The sequence below is a fragment of the Leptonotus elevatus genome, chromosome 9 (genome assembly GCF_054856555.1).
Source record: "Leptonotus elevatus isolate MCC_2025b chromosome 9, RoL_Lele_1.0, whole genome shotgun sequence".
NCBI classification, from domain to species: Eukaryota; Metazoa; Chordata; class Actinopteri; order Syngnathiformes; family Syngnathidae; genus Leptonotus; species Leptonotus elevatus.
In genome coordinates, this window is record NC_141247.1 from 6,779,542 (window position 1) to 6,805,585 (window position 26,044).

The 26,044-nt window shown below is 39.2% G+C and overlaps 1 protein-coding gene across 3 annotated transcripts; it reads right to left on the bottom strand.

Moving 5' to 3' along the window:
- mtus1a (microtubule associated tumor suppressor 1a) lies at positions 1 to 25,560 on the bottom strand. Of its 3 annotated transcripts, XM_086084206.1 has the most exons (16): positions 25,440 to 25,539; positions 24,409 to 24,518; positions 15,652 to 17,209; positions 15,272 to 15,440; positions 14,444 to 14,662; positions 14,084 to 14,161; positions 13,192 to 13,308; positions 9,763 to 9,971; positions 5,318 to 5,384; positions 2,773 to 2,987; positions 2,588 to 2,693; positions 2,385 to 2,458; positions 2,209 to 2,301; positions 1,617 to 1,733; positions 1,435 to 1,532; positions 1 to 977 (listed from the first exon to the last, which is right to left on the bottom strand). In XM_086084206.1, exons 3-16 carry the CDS (start codon positions 17,158 to 17,160, stop codon positions 770 to 772), a joined length of 3,279 nt encoding a protein of 1,092 aa, XP_085940332.1. In that variant the 5' UTR covers positions 17,161 to 17,209; positions 24,409 to 24,518; positions 25,440 to 25,539; the 3' UTR covers positions 1 to 769. The 3 variants fall into 3 exon arrangements, with proteins under 3 accessions (XP_085940332.1, XP_085940331.1, XP_085940333.1); XM_086084205.1 differs by lacking the exon at positions 24,409 to 24,518 and having other exon boundaries at positions 25,440 to 25,560; XM_086084207.1 differs by lacking the exons at positions 24,409 to 24,518; positions 25,440 to 25,539 and adding an exon at positions 22,383 to 22,579.
- Between the last annotated feature and the right edge of the window lie 484 nt (positions 25,561 to 26,044).

A 26,044-nucleotide genomic window follows, 5' to 3' on the forward strand; every position in this document is an offset into this window, starting at 1 on the left:
TAGCAGGTTTAAAATAAAGTTTATTAATTGCATATTTCAAAGAACGTCAACACACCAATAATAGAATTTACACTCAAATTCTGTATAGGAGACATTTCCAAGACAATGTGCGGAAACAAAGCCACCTACTGCCAACAGACCCCAATTTTAAAGATGTGTTACGATTCCTCAAGGGGGCGAAGTTGGGCCCGACATACAGAACACACAGAATTGGGATTGGTCCCGTGATCAAAAAACAAAAAGAGTAAGGGTAACATATTTGAGAGGGATGCAGTACCTGCCATAGTATCAAGCTGGTGCCTTGCTAAACGGTTAGGTTTAATTTTACACTAAGACAGTTGGGGGGGGGGGGGGGGTCACACCTTAACGTAATCGTGACTAAAAGGTGCAGGAATCCACAGCCTGAATACGGCAGGGCTGTATCTGAATATGTGTTATCAAGGAACATGCAGTGTGAGTGCTGAGCTTCCAGTGGCTACAAGAACAAAAAACAAACCATAAAAAATACAAAATAAATCACAGTTCATGACATACAAGTCCTGAGATTATTTATCCCCTCCATCCCTCTATAGCCAAAGAACAACATGGCCTTGCTTATTAAGTGCTTGTGCGCATCATTTTTACAGTCTGCATCTCTGTCTATCTGAAAAATATGATAATACCCCCACAGGCTGATGATAACGTTACCACGCCAATAGCTCAACAGGGTGACCTTTAAGATAGACGACGCCAGTGAGTCTGTTTGCTTCCTGGAAGCAAGGGGCCGTCGTTATCTGGGCGAGAGCGGGAAGGCCGGGCAGGCTGCAGGGCTGAAGTGGGATGGAGACAGAGAGCTGGGGGACATCTTCTGCGGGCTGCTCGGTTCTCCGTTCTGGAGTTTCCAGAGCAGCTCTTCATTCTCCATCGACAAACGCTTGTTCACATTGGACTCCTTCTGGAGGGATTCTTGCAGCGCAGTCTGCTCTGTAGACAGTTGCCTGCGAGAGACAAACCCATCAGCTTAGACAACCAACAACACATTTCCGTTAATAAAAATAGGAAATGTATGTTTATAGACGACCATAGTGCATGTTCTGGACTTCTTCATCATGCATTAGCAAGCAGATGAAGTTCAAGTGTAGCTATTTTATCTTGGGCAGATATTAGCCTTATTATACACATTCACAAATGAGTCAACATTAAAGATGGCCTTTTTGAGCAATTTTGAAATCTTGGGTAATAATAACACTAAACAAGAACAAGTACCTAATAAAGGTGTGATCAAAAACCTTTGTGATGCTGCATTGATGAAATTAAATCCAATATATCCCATCGGGAACAATTATTCGTACCGTATACAGTACAGCCAATAATCCATATCAAACGACAGCATTGATATTTGAGTTAACAGGAGTCAACTCCTAAAGCACATCATGTGGCTGTAAACTCACTCACCTTGAGAGAGCAGCATATCTCTCCATGCGAGCTTTGAGGTCCTCGTTCTCCTGCTGGACCTTCTTAAGGCTCTCGTCTAACTTCACATTTTTCTCAAGCTGGCAGACAAAAAAAGGAAGGGAGCGAACAATGCTATATTTGACACCAGCACGCAGTCCCCTCGTCTCGGCTCTCGAGCTTACCAGTTCGTCAATTTCAATCATCATCTTCTTCTGTTGGTGAAGTTGTTTGTTTTTTATATCCAGCACCACCTTCAGGCTTTCCAGCTCTTGCTCCAGGTAAACCGTGTGAGAGTCCTTCTACAGGGAAAGAACAAGAACATTTTGGGACTCCTTAGATCATAGAAAAACGGCAACAACACTCCAGCAACAATTAATTTTTATAAATAATAGAACAACTTGAGTGCACTAATCTCAACCCCATCACATAATTAGTGATAAACTAGAATATTTGTTTTAGCTTTAACAGGGAGAGCATTTTTGAAATGTTGACTTTTTTTTTCTCCTGCTACTGTCAGCAATCCTATGGTGGGCGGGGTTTAATGAAGATCCCTTAATTACGTGGCAGAATGCTGAGTGGGTTTTGAATCAATACTGATGCAGACTCGCTTTAACACTGCACTCAGAAGAGATGAAAAATTGGAAAGGGCAGTGTTTTTAGTGAGTTGGCAAGCAGATCATGATGTCAGTCATTCAAGATGGGGTTTTTCTTGTGGATGGTTTGGTTTATGATTTTCCCACCCGTACAACAACATCGAGATACAGAGACCAGCACCTGACTTTCCGCCAGCTCTCTCCGCTTGTTCTCCTCTGCTTTAAACTTTTCGATCAGGTCAGCGTTTTCCTGAGTCAGCATTTGAATCTGTGCCTGCAGAAAAAAGGCAGACTTTAATGCATGACATGGTGACAGGTTGTTTGTCTTGGAAAAAAAACAAAAACAGTCCAACTTACAGAGAGTGCTGCTTCTGAATCCTTCAAACTTGCATCCAAACACTCCAGCTGCTGAGTGTAAATTTTCCTGAGCTCTGAAAAAGATAAGAAAGAAAAACATTCCGTTAAAATGATTGAATACATTGAGCAAGCTGAATATTTAGCATCAAGTTGTATATAGTGGAAATCCAAAATGACATGAAATGTAGCTCTCCATCACTCACCTTCCAGTGACTGTTCATGTTGTTGTTCAACACATTGCAGCTGTTCTACATGGCTGTGCTCCAATTCCAGCTTCATGGAATCATGACTGACTTCAAGTTGTTCCATCTTTTGGAGAAACATTTCAATTACTAGCTCATCCCAGAGTTGATGTGCATTCACTATTTTTATAATGAGAGCAGCAAACCTGCTTTTCCAGCAGAGCTTTGCACTTGACCGCCTCCTCCTGGTAGCTGAGGTGGACTTTGTCCCACTCGGCCTGGTAGAAGGCCTGCAGCCTCTGCTCCATCTCTTCCAGGTCCTTCTGGTGCTGCTCCTGCAGTCTCCGCATTGCACACTCCAGAGCATCCTGCAAGTCCTGCTTTTCCTTTTCCAGTCGTTCCGATGAATTGGCTGAGCACTCTGCAGAATGTAAATGTCTATTGAGCACACTTACTCTTGATATCCACGATGCCTGGGTGAGGTTATGTGGCTTTGAAATGTAAGGCATTTGCCCAAACTTGGCAAAGTTACATTTTTTTCACATTGCAAAAACTGGACCATGGGTAAAAGATTTCAGACGAGGCCCTTCGACCTTGTAATTGTTGCTCTTATGAACATTGTGAAAGCACAGACATTTGTTCTGCTTCTGTCTACTAGTCTCAATGTCTCAGCTGTTTATATTCAACATGAGCTGCTCAACCGTAGTTGCTGAGTGACTAAATCCTTAATGCAGCTTTCATTGAATTGGACCAATGATGGATCCATCCATCCCATCCATCCATATATAATTCACAATAATGTCTGAGAGTCTAATAGTTTAAACTGGTGGGTTACAGAGGAATACAAAATGACTGTGGGAGTGTGAAGCACCACCCTCGGCAGACTGGAATAATCGTAGCAGATCCAGGAGCAGAAGCAAAGCCAATACTGGGACCAGCTACCAGGCTGTGGCATGTAGAGGCCAAGAAAGTGCATTCCGCAACCATGTGCAACTGTGATCTGGTCATATGAGCCTTTAGTCCAATTCCGCCCCTTGAAACAAACACCATTTGGCTCGTATGGTGAATGTGGATCTATTTGATACCATCACTAAAGTTAGATGTTCTGGCCCACAGTTTCACATGGGATGGACCTTTGGGATTAACAGATAGAGATAGATGCAATGTCTGGCATAATTTTAAGGCAGCGTGGCACTGACTGGATAACAGTGATGGCTGAGGACATCAATGGATTTTTTTTAGGATGAATGTAAGGCCTGGAAAGGAAAGTGAACACGAACACTTTCAAACAGTTGTTGCTAGAGTACATGCAACAAGGTCAACTTGAGGTCAGGGTAGCTGACGGACCACTCGACAAAAGAATGCGTTAGATCAGTGCTCAGTATTTAATAGCGGTCATGTGTAAGTCCCGAGGGACTTGAAACAAGGTGTGTGTGTGTGTCTGCATAACAAGCTGAAAATAAGATTAATGGAAATAAATCATTTGGAAGGACTGGTTTTATCAAAAGGGTCAAGTAAGTGGACAGAAAACGGTTTGCAAATATTTGCTTTTTTTAAGGCACATAAATCTTCAAAACATTGATGGCAAAATATTAGACAAATATCAAATTAAATAATTGATTTTCAACTTTACAATGTGTATTTTGGGGGGAATATTTTATTTTACAAAATGTAAAACGGATTCCTTTTTTTTTATTATATATAGTGATAGCATTGCATCAGCCCCGAAAGACACCAGTCTAATGGGCATCTGCCCTGTACGCCAGATGGCCAGTCCAGCCCTAGGCTTCACTTATTGCCCTTTTCAAAGTACTCACAATGATTAATGGAACATGCTCCTATGGTGGGAAGTAAAAGCTTAATCAAGTATCACTTCAAAACAGTTCCTTGACCCTATGCTATGAGTCAGGGCGTTGGCACCATCTTGAAACTTTAAAAAAAGAGCACCAAACCTGTGACTGAGTTGTTTTTTTCAGTGAACCTTAGCTGAACACGGGTTCCACAGGGGGGGAAAAAATGCAAATATGCGACTTCGTGAATTGCAAAATGCAAATAAGATGGCGTTCACATCAATTTGTAAATTAACACGGCTACTGTTAACATTTTGAGACTTTTTTTTGGATAAAACAAACTAAGTGAACAAAAAGCTTACTTAATGGTTGTTGTGAGATAATTGTTTGATGCTTTGCTTGCACACATACCGCATGTTTTGCTTAAAATTGAAAACGAAGAGTGCTCAAAGCAAACAAAGCAAAAAAATTCATTGGAACAAAATAAATGGCTGACTGCTTTTAGGATGACATCGTGGCCTTACTATTAACTGTGTAACAAAAATGGATTTGAATTGGAAAATCTGTTTTGATTTAACTGAACCGACCGAATACACTATGTATCGAGATACATATTGAACCGTCTTATGAGAGATGGACAACAGGTAATCAGGGTTAATGTTGCTGATGATTTGTTTCTTTGAATTGAACTAGAATAGTTTGGGCTACGCAGAGCTCATAACATATCAACATCGAAGCTACAGCTGTACCTTATTGAATCGTAATCCCACTGAATCAAATGCTTCCGCTTGACATGTACTGTTCTTGACTTGTATCGTACCCCATGTATTGGGATAAGCATCAAGAGATGCACACCCCCCCGCTTACTCCCCATTGTTGGGTTGACAGTTATGAAACTTTTAAGCGTAAGACAAGTGCCATGTGTGTACAATCACCAAGTGCAAGTCCAGGGTCATCTTACCGAGCTCTCCTTGGAGTTTGACCAACTGCTGAGAGAGTTCTCTGCATTGACCCGTGGCTTCATCACGCTGCACACAAGTTAAAACACATCCAACACATGAAATCAAAGAGACAACGAAATTAAATCTGACACAAACATTTAACAGAGTTTAGATGGCTAAATTATTGTAACATTAAAAAAAAAAGACAATAATGCCACATATTATTAAAAAACAATATGACGAAGTCACGGATGTTCATTGGAATGTTTAATGAATTCAGTTAGCCAGGATATTAGCAAATACAAATACATGACTACAGTTGCTGACAAAAGTAAACATCATGAATAAGGGAGGAGAATAAAAGTAAAACTTGATAGACAACTCGTGTTCAGAGTTATCTAATTATTTGTGCTGGCACGGTTCCTTGATATAAAGACCAAGTCTGTGAAGCAGCACTTGCTGCGGTGCTTTTTAAGAAGATAAGAGACACGTAACCGTTGAGACACTTAATCTACTCTTCTACTGTGCCAATCCCTAATTGTGATCACAACATGCCACATAATGAATGGCCATAAATCTAAATGTTAAAAAAATAAAAGCAAACATCACTCTCCAATACAAAACATACACCAAAGCCTTTCATCTGCCATTTACAACAATGCCTATAAATGAAGCATCTATGGAAGTTACCTGCTTTGCAGCACAGGGAGCATTAAGGCACACTCTGCTGCCTGAACAGCCCATGACATCAGCCTTCGATCCCTGGATACCCCTGCCCCCCACTGGGGTTTGGACACACCAAGTAAGCCAGGACAAACAGCGGTCCAGGTGGACGCACCACCTCCATTTACATCCTCCTAGATTACAAGCTGTTGCTCCAGCTGAGCTAACTGACTGCTAAGTGTACTGCTGTATTAAAACAAATACACACACACACACACACACGAAGGGGCAGGCTTCCAAGGGAAGAACAGGCTCCACCCTACTGAGGTGAGGTCACTTTAAGACAGCACATGCAAGCAGTCCAAATGGAGCAACCAGATCATTTGTAGACATGATGGAGCAGACCTTAAGATGGGAAGTGACCTTCCCAGGGGGACATGAGGACAGCTTTCATTACTACCATCCCCCATTCTCATCCAACACAGCATTAAATCATCCGCTAAAGCTCTGCACCACTCCCTCTGTGGACCTCATGCTCACAATTCCACCGTTACACGCCCTTTTTTGTACAGTGACACATCAGATGTCCAGTTTCACTTTTTAGCAACTAATCTCAGGCAATAATGATCTGCAGCTGGTTGACCAAGGAATTAGAAGCCAGTTCTCAACTATCGCACTGGATGAGAAAATTGTTCTGTACTGTGAGAAATGCTGACAAAATTTCAAATTGCCAAATTCTGTCTGCCAAGAGTTGATTTCAGTGCATCAAGTTACACTATCTGGGACATATTTTGAATGTCAAAGTCAGTAAGAGTCAAGTTATTTGCGTGTTGCCTGCTACTTTCACAGCCAGTTGTCCACAACATTATCACACCATTCAAACAGATGATAAGAAACAATGTGCAGAGCTGGCTAAGTGGTACGGCCACAAGCTCATTTTACCATATCAAGCCAACAGCTGGGGCATTCTCACACTGTGATGGGAAGAGCCATCTATTCTTGGGCCTTTGAATGACCAGTAGTTTCCACTGTGCACTGCCGGCACACAATAACCGTCTCATTTATAAGCATCCTTAGCGTTACAATACTGCGTATAGAATTTTAATTAATTATACCATCTTATATTTTGCTAATGGAGCTGATGCATACTATGTGCTTTGTGTGCTGTAAAAGGGAGTGAGTGAGGGCTGAGGGAAATGACACTGTCTTGCGTTTGTTGATGCAATCAGTTTCACAATCCTGCCAAGCAAAAGAGGAAAATGGTGCAGGGATCAGTGATTGGGTCAAAAGTATCAGCAGGATATATGTTGACCGTTTCAACACAGGGAGCTTCAACAACCATATTGTCACATGTGCTTCAAGTGAACTCTTTGTTGAAAACCAATTTGAAGCTCCCTCGTTTTAAGGCTTAAATTGTGCATATTGTTGGCATCTGGTGGAATCCTTGTGCTTTTAGCAAAACGGCATGTTTGTTCAACCTTTACATCGAAGACCACAGCCATTTTCAACCCTTTCGAATGGTCCCAAAAAAAAAGCATGCATGTGAACTAACCAAAAGCATATATTCGTGAAAAGATATAACTGACACCAGCTATATGCAACTGCAACTATGCAAAATATTGTCACAAGGGCTCATCCTGCTATCACCTGACAAGGCAGACAAATTAATTTGACAACTAGTTAGTATTAAAAACTACATCAAATACATTCAGAGACAGTTTTTCAGTATGTTAAAAGTGTGTGCCTTCCCTATGCTTCTTATTGGTTCTTAAGTACTAGTGGTGCAGTGTCTTTGTCATGATTTCAGTTACCTCATAATTAAGTGAATCACAACTGTATATGTACAAAAGCTAAACAGCACCTTATTAACACAAGAATACAACAAATCACCAAAATTCACATGCACATCTCTACTCATGTCCACTTCAACCTCTGAAAAGATGTAAACAATTGCCACAGTATTTTGGATTTTATGGGTATTGTGCCTTTTTTCCTCACTATAGTTGCACTTTTAAGCTTACTGACCCTAAAGCAAAACTGTATATACTGTATGTATACCTATACAGTATATATACATGACTGACTGACTGAACCAATTTTCCTTCTTGCTTTTTTGATGTATTTCTTAATTAAAGCCCAAAAGGGTGTTCTTCTTTTTTTTTTAAACAAACTAAGTTTTGTGGAACAGCCATTGTTTGTCTTTTTTCTCCCAAATTTATTATTTATGATCATCGTCCAAGCGGTGATTCCATAATTTTGGCCAGGGGTTGTATTAAAGATATTTGAATGATAATTGGCCAACTGCATCAAGAAATGTATTGCTTTTCTAGTGATCATGGGGCTCTTCACATTCTTGCTTTTGTTTAGCAACTTTCCTATCCGAGTGAGAAGGCACAATATTTAAAGAAAAGGTTGTTTGAATTCTAAATTCTCTTTGAAATCTCTAGCCTTGCTGTAACCTTTGACTCACCTTTAGCATAGTGACCAGACTTTTTGAAAGGAAATGTTACCCATTCTATGTTACGGTCCAGGCTACAGACATAGTTTAATGACCAAGTCAATACGCTCATCAGCAATACTTGCTGTTGCACAATGACATTGATTAAGAAAAGTGGAATCTGAGATTGGCTGATGACCAGTTCAGGGTGTACCCTGCCTACCGCCCACTGACAGCTGGGATCGGCTCCAGCATGGCCGGTTTGGAAAATGGATGGATGAATCTGAATCATTTAAAAAAATGCTGTATTTTCCTGTTTGAAAGGAAGCACCTTTTCATCTTGCATTGACCCAATGATGCTTCCCACAAAGGTTAAGGAAAGGTGGTATAAAAGGTTAGGCCACGACTTTCCAAATATGCCCTACAGGTTGTTCACTACTTTTCAAGATTAATTGAATGGATGAAGTCCTTCATGCTTCAAATCCTTCGAAGAGTTGTTTTGACTATTATTCATATCAAAAAGACTGATGACGCACATCAGTTATCAGCTTTAAAGTGAGCCTTGTTTTTTTCTCCTAAAAAAACCTTGTAAAAAAAGATCAATCTAATTGCTGTTTTTTTATTTGTGATTAATATACCATTACCTGAATACAATACATTCTTCCTAACATTTTGCTTCAGTGATTAATACAATTTGAAAATTCATATTGATCATATCACCACCTATCACTGTTAATCAAATATTTTACTGAATTAAAAAAAAAATCTATATTTTTACTATGAGGAATTAAATTCTCTGTGCAGTCAGCAACATAATTGGGGCTTTTTACAACAATTTGTATATATATATATTTTGTAATCCCTCTTTTGTTGTCTCACACAAGTCAACACAATTACGCTCATGCATATTAAAGAAATAAAAGTAAAAACCAATATGTAACCAGGGGTAATGACTGTGTAGTTTCCCAAGACATCATTTTGTTTTGACAGTAATATAAGAAGGAAGAAAGATGATTGAAGCTGAACTGTGTCGTGATCTGTCAGGCCTATTCATAATGGATAGTGGGCAAGAATAAACCCTGGAGGCATTTGCTTCCTGGAAGTCAGTCACATGACACTGTTCGATGCATGATATTCAAATGTGTTTAAATATCCATGTTTAAAAGAAAACTGTTGAGGTGATGAATTGTCTGTATGTATAAATAGCATTTCGGTTGCATTATTGTTAGTATTATAGCATTATTATTGTATTATATATTATTTACTTACCGTATAACAGTGTAATTGGCCGTTATTCTCAAAATAATTGTGCATATATTTCTAATTAATTGTACAATAATTAAAATCCCCCCAAAATGATCATACCTCAGCCAGCGCTTGATGCAAGACAATCGTCACCGCTTCAAATCTGCAGTTAGAGGCTGCAAGCAGTCCCACAAGATTCTGGATCCTCTGGACATTTCTGTCATCCCGTTGGACATTAAGAGGCACCACATCTGGAGGTCCAATATTATCTTTTGCTTGGGATGTTGAAACTTGCTGTCGGGAACCATTTTTCAGCTTGTTCTTTTCTACTGTAAAAGAAAAAGCATCAAGAGTCGTGATAGTGTTCATCATCATCATCAATCCCCCTTCCATGAGCGTAATACGGTACTGTACATGGTCCGACGATACCCGCCTCAACTCAAAATGGTCTTAAATGATGCAGCAAGCGCCACTGCCAAAGTTGTGGATGGTTCTACAGTCAACATGTGTCCAATTAAGTGCACTGACAATTCCCAGCACTGTTTCACAGATGGCACGGCATAAAAATGGATCCTCTAAATGCAATTCGTTTTCCATTTCCTAATTCAATCCAGAGCTCTGTGGACCTAGTCACCAAGGGCAGCTTGTTTTGCTAGTGCAGTCTAGATTTACATCAGTTTTATAAATAAATTACCCCCCACCCACACACACACACACACACACACTCGGAATCCAACAAACAAGAGACCTTTGTTTATTAAGAACATTTGTGAGAATAGAAAAACACAAACTTTGCATGATCATGATATTATAACATAAACATTATGTTTAAAGTAGCATAAATAATTCACACATTTAGAAAAAAAAAATGTTTTGCAATGTCCGGTTCACCAGGAGGAACCATACACAGTGTTGCGCAACATTGCAGATAAGGCTAAACTGAGACATATCTGGAATACCAGCTTTCACTGAGTATAATTTATTGTACCAACAGGGTTGTCAGTTCACTCAATCAGTGAGTAGACAATTAGTGATTTAAAATGAACAAACAAACCATAGCTGTATACATTCTGTAGTGTGCTCTGATCTGGACACTTTAACACCAAGTTACAATAATTTGAGATTTACTGCAAATTCAAACAAATTTCATCCATATAGCATAAAGCCAACTACATTAAGTACCATTCATGTAAAAAGAAATCTAGGCATCGTGGTCTGAGTTGATTGCTCACCTAAGCACAGGAAAAATGGAGGAACGCTATTAATAACATGAACGCTTGAGTGTCAATGCTAACACCAGACCAAACAAAATGCCTATACCGTGAAAAGCAACAAGATTGTTGTTTGCAAAGCTGTCAAATAAGGCATATAATACAAATGTGAAAAATAAATACAGCATATAATAACTTATAGTAATATAAAGTAATTGTGATTGGTAGAGCAGATTAAAGCTCAATAGAATTATTTGTTTGATGGGAAATGCACATTTTAAATCTATAGACATTGGATGAACTTGATTTGACGTTTATAGTTCTTGTTGCCTGTCAGCAAATCGGTTTACTTGAATGAGATTGCCCTCTGCTGTCTGTACAAGAACCATCACTTTCAAATATCTATGTTCATATACACTGAGCTTTTGCAGTGTAATGTGATGAGGATATGGGATATGATAACATTTTCCAGAATCAAGCAACATTCAGGAATGTGCACAACTATATTCCTGGAAAATTAGCTCCTTTTAAAATAATATAAAGATTCAGAGGTAATGTTATGTTACATGCGTTTAGTTAACATTTTACTTCAGATAATAGATGGGCATTCAACAACTCCATTTAAAGCATTCAAGCTTTCAGTTGTTGGAGTAAGTGGACAAAATGCTTCGGATTGGACAAAGACAGTTACAGAATGGTACTTCTTCAGAGCATACGGAATTATTCAAACAATAATTAGTCATTTTCCACTGTATTGTAACTTTTGTGCAGCTGGTTGTCAGAGCAGCTGCATGCAGTGTAGAATTAGGGACTTTCAAGAAGAAGAAAAAAATCTGCAAGTTGTTACAGACTGCTCCGTTTGCTCTGACAATAGATATCAAAAAGGAAAAGGAGAAAAAAAACAGTTACTGTGGTGTTTTTGTTGGCATGTAAGGAGATATCACAGCATGGAACTGGTGATGAGTTGTTCTGTTCGTCACGTCATAATCACTTGCTTTGAGTTCTTTGTTAGCACAATGAAAGAAAACTCAGTTCAGTCATACTTTTACGTTACATGGGACGCTACGTTTGTTCACTACTACATCAGATTTGTGAGATTTCTAAGCTAAATTATAGTAGTAGTGTCATTTGTTTAGATAAGTTAATGCTAAGAATTATATTATATTTTCAAAAATCTAAATGGCAATTAAAGCATTCAACTTTTATGGGAAACCAACTAGTTTTCCTACAGTACTGATATACAGTCACTGTGAGGTTCAACGTAAAGCCCAAAATAACCTTGCCTCATTTTAGGCTCAAACAAGATAAGTGGGTCTTCTCCATGTGGCCAAAAATTTCCCTTTTCTCTCTCTCTCCATTTCTCTGTCTCCCCTTTTCACTCATGCACAAATGTAAAAACCATGCATGGCTATTGAAATGGTTGTACAGTGAAAGCCAACATTCTAATCTAATTTGTATCCACTGCCCTGGATGAAATTACGGTGACTTGCTGTATTTAAATGAAAGCTGAACCTCCTGCTTAAGAGACAAGTAAATAGCCATGCTAAACATAGAGGCACACAGTTTACAACACGAGTCAAGTACTGTAAATAAAACATTAGCAAATTGAGGCCATATAGCCGAGCCAAAATGAGATGACTAACCTGCTTGGAAAACCACCGTGTTTCTCCGGCATCCTGACAGCAGCTGAATGTTTCGGAGTAAGCCTTTTGCTGTCAGACGCACGTGGATGTTTGAGGGTGAGAGCTTTGGTAACCATAACATCTCTCAAAAATCAAGGTAGAATGCCACCGCATACATATACAAGTTTTTGGAGAAAAAAATAGTTAAATGTTATAAAGTTGGCTAGAACCCCCCCCCCCCCCCCCCCAAAAAAAAACTACAAGGCATGAGTCGCACCCTCGCCTCCAAAAAAACAACTATGCCATTGAGACATAACAGACAGAAAAAGGGGACAACTCCCAGGTCATCATGGTAGAGTCTCCATGTAAGGACATTCAGCAATATTTTGTATAAGGCCTTGCAAACTGCTGGTAAAGCGAGTCTTCAGTCATTGACCAAAACACTAGCAGCACTGTAGCTCAGGCAGGATGCTAGGGCAGGAAGGTGGGTGGGTGGGGGCTTCTCAAGGTTGAGAGTGGCGATGGGAGGAGCAAGCAGGAATACTGGAGCCAATGGGAATTTGATCTAGCTCTCCATGCTCTCATGTTCTACCATTTCATCCTGCTTCACTTCTATACTTAAAAGTGCAAACTTGTCACTGTTGGCTGAACTGAAAGCAGCCTTGTAGAGTCACATTTATTTCTCAATGCACTGACCTCTGTTAAAAACTGCTTACCTGGTTTACTTGGTGTTAAACCAACAAATCTAGAAGATGCGGTTCTTTTTAGAGGACCAGGAGTAGAAGTAGTAGCTTCTTTGTTGGTACTTGTAGGCGTGTTTGTTGTGGGTAGAACTGTTAGGGACACAGAAAGACGTTTTAGAGGAAAAACTGAGTCATCAAATAATAACCATATCTGTGATGCATGGGGCAAAAGTAAAGTTAGATTACACAAATTCCTGACTATATTACAGTATAGTATAGTACAGTATAATACAGTATAGTATAGTGTAGTGTAGTGTGGTGATAGGATGTAAATGATATACTTTGATTTAGGGATTCAGCTGTGAGTGTTTAAGGACAGTCAGTGAAAGTCCTCTTGTAAGGCTAGAACTGTCAAATTAATCGATTAAACGGCGAGTAATCGATTATCAAATTAATCGACAACTGTTTTAAAAATGGAGTAATCATTTAGGAGCCATTTTTTAATTTAAAATCCAAATCCTCTCGTTTCAGCATATCAATTGTTCACCGATTTCTGTAGTCAAGACTGATTATCTTCTGTGTTTAATCAAAATAAAACATTTGCGAACATCTGTTTTCACTTTGGAAAACAATGACTCAACCGGTAACATAGTAGGTACAACATCAATCCCCCCCTTTTTTTTTTTATCACTATACAAATATTAAGTACAAAATAAACACCAATCACTGGTTAGTAAACAGTAATCAGGGGGAAAATGCTTTTGTAATACACTTTAATGCAAAATTAAAACAAATCAGATTAGTCGATTAATCAATTGAATAATCGATTGAATAATCGATTGTAAAACTATTCGATAGTAACAGCACTACTAGACACATTTCAACATGCGCATGTTGATGTTTTTGTAAATAGGTGTGATCTTACTTTGTCCAGTCCACCTTCCAGGGGTTGGTATGACTCTTGCTTTCGTTTTAACAGGGGTTTGTGCAGCTACAGCAGAAACTGTGAGGCAAGGATAGGTAAGCGGTTCAAAACTGGGCATGTGGCAGTATCACAAGACACTCTTGCAATAACAGCAACTTTGCTAAGTGACATTAAATGAGAAGGATTTTCGACAAGTCTTTGCCTTTAAGTGGGTCACTATTAAGACCCTCTCCTCAACATCTTGTTCAAATTTAAAAAAAAGTATCTCATACTTGAAAACAATCAGCAAAAGCCTCATTTCATAACACACAAATCACACTTGGACCCTGACATCCCTACGTAAGACACTGACAGGCTCACCTTGTGTATTTGCTGCACCTTCATTCTGATCACTGTGAATGCTTCCTCTGTTGAGTCTGCTGGATGGCACAGAAGGCTTGCGAGGTAGTCGAGAGGTAGGAGTAGAGGGAGGACCCATGAAAGTGGGACACAGAGTTGCAGGTGGTCGGAATACACTCAGCTGGGGTTTGACATGTGCTGCCGAGGCTGGGTCTCTTGTTCCCCAATTCCTCTGACTCCCTGTTATGAAATTAAATGAGGAAACTGGTTAGGATGGACAGACTGCTTGGTGGTGCATTTCTCAGGATTGAAACACAAAATTTGCTAAAACATATCAATCACCATTTAATACTGTTTTAATTAATTAATGAAAAAGTTAACCTACTCTATTCTTAAATGACCATACTTAAATAAAACTCATCAATGTTACATACTCCAGACAAAATATAAAATTTACAACAAAAAATATTGCATTGTCAGAATGCATCCTTTTGGAGAGAAGATCGCGACGTTGCTATTAAAACATTGAGATCATATGTGAACAGCAGTGCTGAACTTTCCTGTTCCTTCCCATGTTTTTCCAAGCACGAAAATGAGTTCTACTCACAGGAAAACTATTTTTCCTTCCCTAGGACTGCTCTTAAAATGATGACCAAGGGAAAGATAGATGAAAAGAAACCAGACGTGAGATTATTCTAAAGGACCGTTTCCCTGAAATACAAACTGGTAAATGTCACCCTCTAATGGAGAAGCTACTAAACTTTCCAAAATATTGTAGCAGCAACCAAGTCAAATACTTTATAATTTATACTACACCTTTAAAATGTACCTGCAATTTGATCATTTTACCTGCAGTCATATTCTGCTTAGACTTCGGGGTGCCAACAGACTGAATAGCAGGCCTGGGACTGGCATTGGGAGGTTGCGAAAGATATGTTCCTTTTGGTTGGTTTTGGGATGGCGGTCCTTGGGTTCGGCTCTTTTCCAAAGTGGCTGCTCTTGCTCTGCCAGATTCTGTCTGCAAAGAGGTTGGTGTAAGATTCCCAGCTTTTTTAAACTTCCCGTTAAGACTAATACATCAGACTAACTTACAAACTACCTGCAAATTTTCACATCTAGGGAATTCTTTAGGTTCAAGTCTTGACCATTTGCAACTCTCAGTAACAGTTCCATTCATATCAACAGTGTATGGATCATTGATTTTGATTGTATGACCAAAATCTACTTACCACTAGGCTGATTTTATTCAGCACCCAAGGACTTTGGCTTGCAGCAGGTCTTTTAGAGGCCTCAGTCTGCAAGGCCAGTTTTCTCTGGGAAGAGTTGTTTGGGGTCGCTGGTTTATTTTGTTTCTCGTGTCTTGAACTTGTAATGCTAGATGAGGACTTTGAAATGGTTTTCCTCTCTTTCGGTGGCTGAAGTGAGGAAGGCAAAGTCTCTGATGAACAACGAGGCCTGGTCTTGACCTGACGCAAAGCTGGGCATAACTTGACCCCAGTTTTGTTTGATGTATTCTTTGGAGTTGGTTTCTGACCTTTCTGGAAACTTTTATCAGGGAATTTTTCAAGGGATAATACACAGAAGGTTTGGCTGCCCTTGGACTGAGCAGGCGAGTGTTCTACTTGGCTTAAAGCGTTTTTCTCCGTCTCTGTGCTGGCCTTTCTGCATTGCGCTACAGATGATTTCATTGCTGCATTGGATATGCTACTACTGCATGTTCCATTGCCCACAGTATTCTCAGATGGCTGTGTGATTGTTAAACCCAAGCGAGCAGCAGTTGGATTGGCTTGTCTGTTTGCTCTTTTTGCAGCAACAGGAACAAATAAATTGCCATTCCTTACTTTACTTGGACTAATTATGATAGTTCCTCTAGGATGTTCAGAGCATTTAGTGAGCACAATTGTTTGCAGTCGTTTATGTTGTGGAGATGACCCAGACATAATTTTTTTGTGCACAGTTCTTGTCGCAACTTTAGAGTTTACATTGGTCAAGGCTGACTCCATTTTTTTGATTCTTCTGACAAATGGATGTAGTCCCACAGCACAATGATTTGGAGGCATGGTAGATGCTGGCTGCGGTTCATTGGGGAATATTGTTGAACTGCTTTCAATGCAAGGGGATTCTAAAAGGGAAGGAAGCATTTGCTTTGCAATGTTTGGTACTGGTGTGGAAGTCTGATTATCTTTATATATATCCTGTATAATTGACTGAGAAGGCATAACAGTAACACATTTATCTGGTGTAAAGGCTCCGGAGTAATGTGTCAATGGCTCCGATTCAACACAAGCCAACTGTTTATGATCTGAAGATTCTTCACACACAAAGGTCCCATGAAGAACCCCCTGTTTTTCATTTGGCGTAATCATAGCAGATTTAGGCAAACTCAAATTGTCTTCCTCGGAGGTAAGCTCAAAGCTATTAGACAGTGTGAAAGTCATGCCAATGTATGGATGCCCTGAGTTCAAAGTAACTTTTTCACACACATCTGCCAGGGTAGGTCTGGGTGGCATGTTGATGTCAGGTGAGGCGCTGGCCTCTCCATCTCTGTGATCAGTGACACTACTGGAGAAGTTCGGTAGCGATGGCGTCAGGAATACGTCGTCGTACGGACTTTCAGCAGGAGGACACAGATGAATGTCTTTGTGTGGTGCAACACATTCATTGTAAGATAAGTTAATCGTTGAATTAGACATTGAGAGGTTGTGGCAAGGTAACAGAATCAAGTTCTGAAAATACATCAGTTGAGCAGCACTAATCCAATCAAATGTGCTGATCCTCCATGAACATCTGTAGATGAGAAAAAAATATATTGTTACTTGACATTCTAAATCACCATGAATGCAAAGTCCTACAATGTTCAAAGACTTTTGACTCCTTTTACTTTATTTATACAATAATTCACAACCCAATTCCAATGAAGCCGGGACGTTACCCATCCATCAATTTTAACCGCTTATGTTAAACAAATAAAAACAGAATACAAATATTTGCAAATCATGTATATTTAAATGAATACATTACCAATACTAGACTAAGTGCAGTTTCTGTAGAAATTGCGTGGGAATGCTGAAAACTGAATGCTAATAGCTGAATGCTTATGAAGTAAATTGAAAGATAAATTATGTGGGGAAAAAACAAAGTATTAATTGTAGTTGAAAGATAAATTAATAAAAAAAACACTTGAACCCGGGAGGCGTGAATCTTTGAAGCAAGCATTTATATGGAAAAGTATTATCTGAAAGTGCCTTCCATTCATTTAGATGGAAAAAGTGGAATAAATGATATCCAATGAAAAAATTAAATAAAATCACTCTCGTGCCACCTAGAAATGCAGTACCCTCCATTCATTTAGATGGAAAAGTGGAACTATTGATATCCAATAGAAAAATACAAAATAGTAATAATAAGTCACTCAATAGCGCCACCTAGGCATGCAGTACCCTCGATTCATTTAGATGAAAAAGTGGAACTATGATAGCCAGCCCGCTACCTCCTGGTTACTGGACAATGCACTTTACCAACTGCACCACTGAGCAGTATCAGAGAGCTGGTAATGATAAGAAGTTGTATGCATTAAAGTGGGCGTGGGAGTTAGAAAAATTAAAATGTCACTCCAACTGAAAATTAATGGGGAAAAGTTTATATTTAACGTTAAATTGTGCCAATACTGTAAGTAATGTGGAATAGACAATAATTACCCCGGAAGGTGTGATTTTTTGAAGCAGAGTTGATATTCGAACGGTGTCAATCGGAAATATTATGTGTCATGTTTACCACCGTGTTAACCTCACTTTTCTTTTAACAACATTCAATAAACGTTTGGGAACTGAGGACGCTAATCGTTGAATTGTAGGTGGAATTCTTTCCCATTCTTGCTTGATGTACAGCTTCAGTTGTTTAACAGTCTGAGGTCTTCTTTGTATTTTACGCTTCATATTGCGCCACACATTTTCAATGCGAGACAGGTCTGGACTGCAGGCAGGCCAGTCTAGTATGGAGGACAAAAAGTGCCAAAATTAAATAAATGAATACACCAATAATTAAAAAAAAAAAGTGTCATGAAATAATTTAATGTGTCATTAACTAAATTACCTATATAAATATATATATATATATATATATATATATATATATATATATATATATATATATAAAATTTCATGAATTTATTTTATCTGTCAAACTTGCCCGTCAAAGTTAGTGGGCGGGGCTGATTCACTCAAATCTTTTCTAATCGACTGCTTCGGTTTGAAGAGGTTAGAAACATGGCAGCTTAAGTGATGGATTTTTTTTGCTGATATAGATTGATCGAGGCTTGTTATTGTGCAAAACCAACATGAAAATAAAGGCGATATTTCTACTATTTCCCTAAAGTACAGTTTTGACTTGTAGGCATTTCCATTGAAGAGTGATTTGCTTCTGAGGCATAGTTCTAGTAATGTCCCGCCTCAATTCTCGCGAGATCTCGCTCCTCATGAACGGCACGAGAATAAATAGAATGCGTGTATGGAGCCGCCCGCGGCAGCCTTGGCTCAATAAGACTTGTAGTCCCTTCAGGAAGCAATTCCGACACAAAAGCGAGTGGCCCTGTACTTCCAACTTCCTTTTCTCCCTTTTACCGGGCGGGGTCACATGACTAAAGTAAATGCGAAAAAAGTGACTTCCATTTCAACACGTCTCAAACAGCACCTCATGAGAGCGTAAATCTGAGTCTAATGGTAACGCACCTATTGAGGTGATTAGCGCCACCCAGCCTATCCAATTGTGTTTACTAGCTACTCACTCTGCATCAATTCATTATTCTGAAATGGATTTGCCTTGACTTGGTGAGCAGGATGACCAATCAGGTGTTAGGACCCGCCCACCAAACTTTGATGGATGAGTTAAAATAAAATAAATTCATTAAATGCCACAACACAGTGACCATGAAATAATTAATTAAATTGAGAATTATTTTTTTAATATATTTATACACACACACACACACACACACACACACACACACACACACACACACACACACACACACACACACACACACACACACACACACACACACACACACACACACACACATAATCATAGGTAATTTCATTAATTAATGACATATTTAATAACACATTGATTTATTTAATTCCATGTTTAATTATTTAATGGTGTATTCATTTATTTAATTTTGGCACTTTTGGTCCTCCATAGTCTAGTAGCCACACTCTTTTTACTAAGCCATGCTGTTCTAACACGTGTACAATGTGGTTTGGCACTGCCTTGCTGAAATAAGCACGGGCGTCCATGAAAAAAAAAAGTGTTTGGATGGCAACATGTTTCTCCAAAACCTTTCAGCATTAATAGGTACCTTCACAGATGTGAAAGTTACCCATGCCAGCCATTCCCAAATCATGTTAATACTTGGGCAAGCCGCCCAAGTAAACTGGCCGCTCCCCAAGAAGTTTTCTAGAAAATTTACCGTGTTTCAAGACTTTAAGGCACACTTAAAAGTCTTAAAAGAGTTCCGGAGGGGTTTTCCTTCAAGACAACATTGGGGGCAAATTTTGCTGTGCCAATGCCTGTTTCTGATTGGTGGGCTGGTTCATGCTTGTTGCTAGTATTGCTTGTATTAACGGTACAGCGGCGGACAGAGGGGAGAAGGCAGAAGAGAGTTGCAGCTGTATGTACTCAAATGTGGAGATGCAATGAGAAAGTGAATAAAAAGAGACAATAAAACACCAAATTGCAGTGACCTCCTGTCTCCTGTACTTCATTTCGTCTACCGCGTTTGGACGCCACCTTTTTGGCGACGTGCAGTCCCCGGGAGCTATCCGCAGAGTCGACTGAACACCGGCCGAGACCGAGCAGGAACGGATAACAGAATACTGCCGGTATTTGCATTGTGCAAAGCAACATCGGTTAAGAAACTCCGGAAAATTGGCATCAGCTAAGAGACGAGCTTACTCGGCATAATTTAAACTGCAAGCTATCAGTTAGGCGGTTGTGCATGGGAATAGAGCAGTCGCAAGATAATTCCACATCAATGAATCCATGATTTGGAAGGGGAAGAAGCAAGAAAACAAAGTTGGGGCTTGCCATCATTCCGGGAGGATTAACGAAGGAACTCCAACTGGTCATTGAAACTGGGCGTTGAAAGTAAAGTTGCGAGAAGCATGGGAGCGATCAATGAGAGAAGGCGAACACACTCCACCAAAACAAACTGGGGGGCAGCGCCGGCTGAACAAGGTACGCCACGGTATTTGAATGGATTGTGGACGTCTGGGTTAAAAGTGTCTGATGTTTTTCATTGTTTTGCTTTCTTTTCTGTAAAGTATGCATTATTAATTTCGGCTAGAATTATCCCATAATATTTTCTCTTTAACCCCCGCAAAGTAATTGTGCCCTTTATGCTCGCAGTTTGTGCTTTGGGATTGTGTATTCACATCCGATCTGTCCCGATCCAGGTTTCCCCCCCCCCACTTATAATCCGATATAACAGCCTTATTTTATTTGTATAATTATTTTAAATATAAAATAAGGGCAAAAAATATGGAGTCACTGAGTAATGTTACAACAACATTTTTACTCTGAAAATTCACTAGAATGCCCGATGAGTGCAAAAATGGCAAAAAAAAATCCTGAAATTGAAAAACTTTTATTTATTTTTTTATCTAGTAGTACAGTAGCTTTGTACAATTCAGCTGAATTTATCATGCAAGTACAATACATTTGCACTTTATCTTTCAGAAATGTTTGTTCTCCAAAAGTTTATTTAGCTCAAAGTTGTATTTCTTCTTTTCTAAGCACAGTGTTAATGTTTAAACTGTGCAGGTTGCTTACAATAATATTAAATATACTTTTTAGGAGTAAAATATCCCATTTTTGATTAACACATAGGCCAACTATACTACTGTACTATATTGTACATTCTGGTCATGCTTGGGAAGCCAACTACTTTTTTTTAGGTGGTACTTGGTGTCGAAAGTTTGAGAACCACTTGCTTAGATGGAAAAGGATGACACGCTGTAATGACCCCGAAAGACAAAGGCTGATGGTTGTAAAATGATGCTTGCAGTCTCAAAAGAGCATCTGCTTGCGCTCATCATAGTCCACCGTTGTAACAGTATATGGGTGAACAAATTATTCATGATTTTTTTGGCCCAAAGAAAGTGCTTTGTTTCAGTCACGAGCAACACAACCCTTTACTATAAGCGGTTTCTAAAATGAGTCTACTGAAATTCAGTAAGTTGCAATTAGTGAACTCTCATTTTTAAGACCAGTCTTGTAAGACAACAAAAGCACCATTGTGATTCATACCACAGGAGAGCATCATATCACCCCCAGTTCGAGCATGCAGACTGACTGACATCCTTGATTAAGCGTCAACTACACTTTAAGTGAAGTGATATTTAAAAAGTTCTTGCTATAGCATGTTTTGCTTAGATTTTACTTTGTTTCATTTGTGAATTCAGGCATAGGGAAGCAGCAAACAACATAAAGATGCAACTTCATCTGACCTTTTGATTATTCTCTGTTTTAGATTATTCAAGTTAAAAATTCCATAGAAAACACAAACACAACAACCCAAATCTGATTGAATGGTAACAGGCAAAAACGAAGCATTATAATTCAAATCCTGCTTTGGCTATAGTTTGTACACACACAACCATTGCAGGGCCTGCACTTCTGAGATCAATGGACTTCACCCATGCATTCGGAAACAAAAGGACAGGGCACACATTCTGCTTATTTGATCCAGTAATCTTATGTATAAGTGTAAAAAAAAAGCCCTGACGACATCATTTATGGCAACATTTTATCATGATACACGGCACCTTGAAAAATAAACAAATGAAAGAAAATATCACTATACGATTAATTAAAGGGAATTACTGCTTTTGCAAATAAATAAATAAATAAATAAAAAGTCCTAAATCTGACCAACTGAGCAAGCAGTAGTTATGAGACTCACTTATCAGCAATCGCGCAGACGCAGCTCCCTCCTTGCGTTCAGTCAACTGTGCAAACATAATGTTACATTTTGGGTTAAGGTGCCCTGTGTGCTTAGCTTTTCTCTCTTCGAGGGCCTTTCATCAAGTGAAATTTCCTACAACTCTTGGTAGCAGTGCAAGGGTCAAAGTCTATGCCCAGACCGAAGTTAGCCAAGAAATGAACATGTTAACTCATCCCTGCTGAGCCCAGTGTAGGGGCGTGCAGGGGGAGTGGCCGCAGGCTGCCAGGCTTAAATGGTATTCACTGTTGCTAAGCAGCCAAAGTCTCTCTTATGAGGGGAAGGATCAGGCAGCCTTTTAGAAACGGATAAGTAAAAAGAGGATCGGAATGCAGTGTCACATAGGAATACTGCACAATCCTAAATTCTAGACAGAAAGCAGTTTACAAGTAATCCTGCCGGTACTCCCTGTAAAATACAATGATCTTACACTGAAAACGTCACTGTCTGATGACTAGCCTAATGTCAAACACACAACTTGACACTTGATCCCAATACTACAGCAGCAGCATGACACCAAAGGCCAAGACCCCTAAGACACTTGCTATTTATGCTTAATCTATACGAGGGCCTTGACAGCCAGGTACTATCGTCTAATCTGGAGAGGAGAGGCATTTAACTCATGGCGCAGAATGCTAAAGAGTCTAGGAAACTGGAGGATTTATTAATAGGATTGTAATTCATGCATTTTACTAATTATTTTCCAACTGCAGTTGTTGTGACGAGTAATCTAGTAGTAAAACAAGTTTTGCGTTTTAAACACAGAACGAGAGCAAACCCCAGCCACCTAAAAAACATTTACTTCTACTTTTCTAAGAGTTTCACAAATTGTCATAAAACAGATTAAGTTGCTTTGATCTGTTCTATTTTTCTTTTCTTTTTTAGCCCCTCAGCTACCGTGCAAACAAGCTACAATAGGTTCCCCTTGTCTTTGTATGGGTGACTGCAAAGATCAGTATCAGACAGAAAGCCGTTAAAATAGTCCTATATAATCATCCAAACCCAAAATGCAGGGTGACGTGTTTTTAGTCAGGGGATTTTAGTCAGTAAAAGGGACAAAGGTGTCCTCTGTAGGGAAAAAACACCTGACCACCACCGCAGACGCCAAACCCAGAAGTTAACTATGAGCAGAACCAAACAAGCACTGATAGGGAAATATAAGAAGGGCCTGGTGCTCAGAGCTGCTACCATGAATCACCAATCGTACTAACCAAACCGTCCGTCTCTGGCCATGACAACATTGCCCTGCAGAGTGGACAAATGGTGATGCTACAATCCGACAACATTCAGGTAAGATATAGATTTTGTTCTTACATTTTACACTAAGGGGTGGGCAAACACTCCAGGTACCCAGCTATTTGTAAACATCAACTCACTTTTCCATCAGATACAGTAGCTTTTCATCATGTATTATGTGCCATGTTTAAGGTTCAGATCAGGAGGATAAGCTAGACTTGAAATAGAAAGACTAGTAGACCAACACGTGTCCATTTTTCATCATTTTTTTCTGTTTAACCCTAATCAAGTCATACCAGCTCGGCTCCAAATTAATTCCTGTCTTAAGTTAAGATGTGCTACAATGAGGGTTAAAATGTTGTACAAGGTCTGGATTTAATAGCAAAGACATGATGGCAAAGTGGCCATCATGAACAACTACAACCCGGCTATGCAATTCAAACATTTCTGGAAATCAAACTGATTATTTCACTTAATTACCTAGTTGTCAGATGCTTACTTTAGCTAAAACAGCACTGAAGTTCCCCAACATTAGCCTCTAGGCTAGGTAGCAGTTAGCATGGTAGAAATCAGCTGCAATTCTAATAATCAAAGAATCTTACATTTCTGGGGTGTATGTATTTCATACAATACCTCTGTAACAATATATTTTATAAAACTGTTCTAAGAGTACTAAACTAAAATGTTAAAATTAGTTTAATATTGTGTGTACAGCATGATTTTTTAAATATTGCTTCGTGATAAAGCTTACCTTAAATGAAGTGCTCAGAACACAGGTTTTGACTTGGTAACTGGTCGCAGTAATCTCATTTTTGCTGATTTGTGAATGGCGCAGTCTCTGTCTTTACCTTTTAACTCCACCTGTACAGTAATTCACCATTTCATGGCACTGGCTATCAACTCACTCAATAAGCACCGAATCAAAACACTGTATCAGCCTCCAACATGGCGGCCGCAGGTACATGTTCTAGCAGGTAACCAGTGAGTGCCTGGACAATCATCACGGCCCCTTCTGACCTGAGAGTTTTAAGCGACTCATTAATTGATGTAAGAGGCACTTTTATTTGAATATCTCACTGCTCACAGTCAAAACAAATGTGATGATTTCTGATGTAATCGGGGGAGTTGAAATCACGATGGAATTAATTGGTGTACAGTACTTTACTTTTTGTGCAGACACTGGCACTAGTATATGACATTGAGTGAGCATGGGTGACTCCTGTTGTGGTCATTTGCAGTAACGTTAATTTAAAATCACCTGCTTCCACACACAAGATTGCCAACATACATTACGGACGGATTATCCTCCAACAAGCGGTTTCTATGTATAGATAAGCCAACAAATATTTGCTAAATGCTATTGCTACTATAGTCCATAAATCATGCTTTGAGCAAAGGCTACATGACAGGTACGGCTAATTTTAACCTCATTCATAAAGCTATAAATGGCAACGACTGACGATTCACAACGTAGAAAAAAATTGTAATTACACAAGTGCCACAATTAACACGCCAGAGGGAGGAATTAGTTCGCCGTCACAAACACGACATCATTGGGTCAATTATCTCAACAGCCTCTAAATAAACAGAGGAACAAAACTGGCGTCGTAACACCGTTAGCTTTCAGTCACGAAATGTTCGTGTTGGTGAATTTATTATCATTTAAACTACGGACACAGGTAGAATGAGTGACAAGAGCACTCTATCGTCTGTTGATTAAATGAGTCAATAATTGAGTGCTTTGAAATAAACGTCTTGAAACAAAGCGTACAAAGTGTGTACCTGTCACCGTAGCTTCGAGGCAAAAGGATTCCCTCAATTCTTCAACAATCCTGTTTTAGAGTTTTAGAAAAGTTGATCTCTAATTCCCGAATCACGTTCACACTTCTTGCACACGTGTGACTCGCTCACTTTTTAGTTGCATGAACTTTGACCCTTCTCCATTTAGTTACGTCGATTAAAATACATAATCCTTTCATGACTTTTTATTGATTTAGTCCTAATTTTGTTTTAGTGTGTTTTGAAAATTATTGCTTGCATATTGGTTAATAGTTTCCAATGTCCGTTTTAATTCATATAAACCTGATGATAAAAATTGTGGTTTTGGAATCAATCAGTCTGTGACATAATCTCGTTTTTATGCAAATTCATTACTCTTCTCATATACTAACATATTTATACTTTTATGAACAACCTGCCCAGGGGCTACAGGTGGAAATTAGCATTCATGCTATAACCTGGTACCATAAACATCTCTTCTAACTTTTGTCTTGGTGAATGTGTTGTGTGCTGTCCCTGGTCAAATAAATGCATACAATACTATACCATGTTTGTGTAAGGCAAAACATAATCATGTTGTCAATGGCAAAATTGTCGATAAATGAAAA